Here is a 4,330-nt window from a genome sequence, read left to right as displayed (position 1 = left end):
CGGGAGGCCTTTTTCGAGGTGGATTCTTGTGTTGTTTAGATGTGGCGTGTGTGGAAGCGGTCCCTGTTCGCCGCTACGGTGCCGGGGGAGGTAGGAGGGATCGTCGTGCTGTAATGTGGTGCCCCGGCTGCAGTGGGCCCAGGACAAGGTGACTTGAGAAACGGGCGTAGGAATACGTCGTGGGCTGTAAGCTTGACATTAATGGCAGCAGGTTACTGCTGGTTTCTTTTTCCAGGTTACTGCTGGTTTCTTCTCGTAGGAAGTATTTGCTTTTTGTTTGCTTCTGCTTAGATCGCTGGCCGTATTTTTTGCCGGATTCCTGTTGGGGGATGCACTTAAGTTAACAAGCAGAAGCTGACGTTGGAATATATATATATTTTTTGTGATTTTTGTTCGGCTTTTTGCAGTCAGTTCGCTTTCTGGCCACTGTGGATAGATAAGTTTGAATTAAAGGAATCAAACGTTTCCAGGGTAACGTGTGTTTGCAACTTTTATAACTGCTTGTCACCATGCACAGAAGTTGAAGTGATCCATATGTGGTCTGTGAGGTTATATGAGTCAGTCCTCACAAAATAGCCCATTTAAAAATTAAACACAAAGTTTACATGTGGAAGATTCCCGTTTGGTGAATAGTGCAGGTAATAGCAGTGCTACAAAAAAGGTAAAGGATCACTGTGGTGGTGTTATTTGCTTGTTTTCTTTCTACGGAACATACTTCATCTAAAGTTTTTGCAGGATAGATGTCCGTAAAATGGCTTTGTCAGAGTAGTGAAGGTTTGCTGTCTCTAATACTTACTGTGAAACTAGATCCCGTGGAAATTTCTCACTAGATCTTTTTTTTTTTTTTTTTTAGAACTGCTAAGTAAAATTATTTGTTGTGCTTGACTGTTAACAGTATTATTGTAAGACTGGTGGGGTAGGATGCGATCAGGTTCTGTTGAAACATGTGAGCTGCCACCATGGGTGAGCAGTGAAATTGAAATATTTGTTGTTGTCACCTATCAATTTCTACTCATAGAATCATTTATCCAGATGAGCTTGAATCTTTTATTCTTTGGAGGGGTTTTTTTTTTGTTGGCTTGATTTTTGGATTTTCTTGTTCTAAATCACTTGAGAGTGGTCAAGTCATGAGTAGCAGACAAGAAATGTTTTTGTGATTTGTATTTTAACTTGTTTTTCTGTTCTATGAAGGGGATGATTCTGACTGAATAGCAGGTGTTAATGCACATTTGTGCTGTAAATGCATCATTATTTTTATGGTCATTTTTAGAAGAGAAATGCTATATCGCTGCTTAAAAATAAATTTCGCATACCCTTGTAGTCTGAAATTGCTTGGTCTTACCTCTTCTGTTTGCCAGATTACAGTTTTGCTTGGATCCTTCCTTGAATAGATCTAATGCTCATGGCCAGCAGAGGAGAAGTGGTCTCCCCAAGTTACTTTAACGTTGTTGTGGATGAGTTAAATTTGTTCGTGGAAGGATCCAATACACCCAAGCCAAGATGAGTTGTAGGAGACCCCAAGTGCGAATGTTTTTAATGAAAAGGAATCATTTAGACCTTCCCCCTTGAGCAGTGATAACTGTAAGAAATCTGTCCTCTACCAATTTCTTTGCTTATTATCTTGTGCATTCACTGATGCTTCTCTTGTTTGTCTAAGATAATGAAGCTCATTGGGTTGAATGCTAACAGGGGCAGTTCAGTGAGAGGAATCACCTCGTGGAAGTCAGTTGAGCAGTATACCTGGTGCAAGTGAGAGATGGGAATTGTGTGTTCGGATTGTCCTTTTTCTATCATCAGGCTGCTAAATAAATCTGGAAGTTTATTTTAAAATAAATTGGATGGAAGTATCCACAGAAGGGGATGGGGGGCAGAACTAATCCTGCTCCCATCTTTTACATACTTGATTATGGTTCCAACTATAAATCAGGCCCACCTAACCTGGAAGGGATTTGTTAGAGAGTATATGTCATGTCAGACTTGCTTATTCTATTAAATTTTCCTTCTCATTTATTTCTGAGCCAGCTGATACGTGAGTCTTTTAGCACCTCTGAATGCTACTGCAGTAGCTAGGTCAAATGCAGTTGCCTCACCAAAAGGGAAACAAAGCTCAGGTTCAATATGTGTGATCTGAGATTGCTGGTATGTTTAATATTCTAAGCCTAACTCACCTCTTTTTCATTCGTATCCAGTAAAAAAAATCTTGTTCTCTGAGCTTGCCCAGCCTTCTGCAGGGAAGCAGAATGCAAGCCAGGAAATCACAGCCCATGTTTAGCAGTTGCACAGCCATGAATCTGACTCAGTAACAGCAAGAATATTTGCTGTGAATATACAGGTATCTACAAACATAAAGGACTGTTTCCAAGAGTTATGATGCAGCTTCATGGAATACTTAAATGCTGTCTAATTGTAAACTGCCAGGGAAAGACCTGATGCACCTCTCTGCACCATTCCCTTTGCATCAGCTACAGCAGCTGTGAAGCTCAGGGACGACTTCTGCATTCTCCTGCCATAGGAAATGTGGAGAGATGCCAGCAAGATAGCTAGCGCACATGCTGACTTGACATTCAGTAGTATATAGTAGAGATACAACTGTAACACTTTTTTTTGTGGTGTGGATTGCATCTTTTTTCTCTTATGACACAGCTTAAGGTTTTGAGATAAACAAATTGTCAAACTCTGGAGGACTTTGCTGCCTTACAGTATAGGAGTCCTTACCTACTGCTTTATAATGTTGTACAGTATGTCTCCTACAGATGCTGTCAGCTATCTGAGTCCTTGGAGTTTGCTCTGCTTTCTTTTCCCCAAACACAGTAAATAGAATCAATCATAGAATTCCAGATTTCAGGAAAAGAAATAAGAGCTTCCAAAAGGAATACCTTTTTTATTATTTTTTCCCTTTGCATGCTTAGGCTTAACTCACTCCTATTTTTTTAAGTGCTTGAAATATAGATCTACTGTCTTAAAAGCTGGTGAATCCTCCTTCTACCAGAATTGCCATATATCCCCTAGGGCTTCAGGCAAAGTGAAACAGAAACAGTGATAAATTTCAAAACTTGTGTGACCAGTGTGGCAGTTTACTGCTTCTAACTATTTCTGCTTATCTTCTTAAACTTTTGCCCTTTTGATCAAGGTAAATTAGTTGTATGTTCTTGTTAACTTGCCCTGTTGCAGTATTTTGCTTGGACGTGAACCACAAAACTCACTCTCCTAACATAGCAAAGACAAGAAGAATAGTGGGGCAGGAGGGGAGATAATTTAAGGTGCAAGTCCTTAAGGATATTGAGGAGAGAGGTCCCTCTTTGCTTTTGGCACCCAGACTCTCTCCTGGTCTCTTTTTTTTCTTCAAATTTTGTACAGGCTCTTTTGTTAAGCTTTCATTTGTAGGTCAGCTCTCCTGCAAAGCTTGTGTGACATAATGAGCCAAATTGGACCTTATTCAGAGGCCTAAATGCATCCTGTGACGTATTTTAATTCTCTTATTGGCTTTGCTTGATTATTCTAACTGAAATTGTGGAAATAAATGAAGGAGTAAATCAAGGAGACATTAATTTTTGCCTTGTGGTAGATCTGAAACCCTAAAGGAAATGTTTGGGTTTGTAAATACAGTTCTAGTGTAGTATAAATACCCGGACTTTTTATAGGGTGTTTTTTAACTACTTTCTTTTCTTATTTTTTTTTTTCCCCCCCCAGATGGTGAACTCAATGTTCTGGATGACATTTTGACTGATGCTCCAGACCAAGATGATGAGTTGTATAACCCTGACAGTGAGCAAGATAAAAGTGAGAAAAAGGGTAGGTAGTGGATATTGTGCAGAAACGTAAAGGGTAAAAAGAGTCTGCCTTATTATGGTTAAAGTCTTTGAAGTAGCAGCTCTTATAACCTGATTCAAAGAATGGTAGAGTTTCAGAAGTTTTTATTTCATATACATCTGCTTTTTTACCTGACCTTCCAGGCAAACAGCTAACTAGGTTTCCTTTTATCTCAAAAGCAACTGCTGAGTCTGGCTTGTTGTGAATTCATTTGCTCTCAGAAAATGACTGTCTTTTTTTGGTTCAGTAAAGTGAAATGGAAATACAGCCAAGGAGTTCCCAAACTCTGGTTGCAGCGCAGTTTTTGTTTTGACTTTAGGTCAATCCCATAAGCATTTAATTCAGCATTCCCATATATAAAATTTAGAAATTGCCTACCACAGCCTAAAGGATTTATCTTTTAAAGTAAAATGTATGTTTTGGAACACGAGCTGTTCCTGACAAGCAGTTTTGAGTGTTATTGCAAAGCTTACAACTGGAAGATGCTACCTATGACTGCAACAGGGGAATGGCCCAAAGT

The 4,330-nt window shown here is 39.4% G+C and overlaps 1 protein-coding gene across 1 annotated transcript in view; it reads left to right on the top strand.

Annotated features, from left to right (window-relative positions):
- Nucleotides 1-3,690: 3,690 nt before the first annotated feature.
- YTHDC1 (YTH domain containing 1) overlaps nucleotides 3,691-4,330 on the top strand; it is a gene marked incomplete at its 5' end in the record, with an annotated part of 16,973 nt that continues 16,333 nt past the window's right edge. The window contains one exon of the mRNA XM_010018541.1: nucleotides 3,691-3,792. Coding sequence (XP_010016843.1) covers nucleotides 3,691-3,792 — 102 coding nt within the window. The remainder of the gene's footprint in view (nucleotides 3,793-4,330) is intronic.

The sequence above is a fragment of the Nestor notabilis genome, unplaced genomic scaffold (genome assembly GCF_000696875.1).
Source record: "Nestor notabilis isolate BGI_N333 unplaced genomic scaffold, ASM69687v1 scaffold6607, whole genome shotgun sequence".
NCBI classification, from domain to species: Eukaryota; Metazoa; Chordata; class Aves; order Psittaciformes; family Psittacidae; genus Nestor; species Nestor notabilis.
Note: the sequence above shows the minus strand (reverse complement) of the source record. Positions and strands in the feature narration are given on the sequence as shown.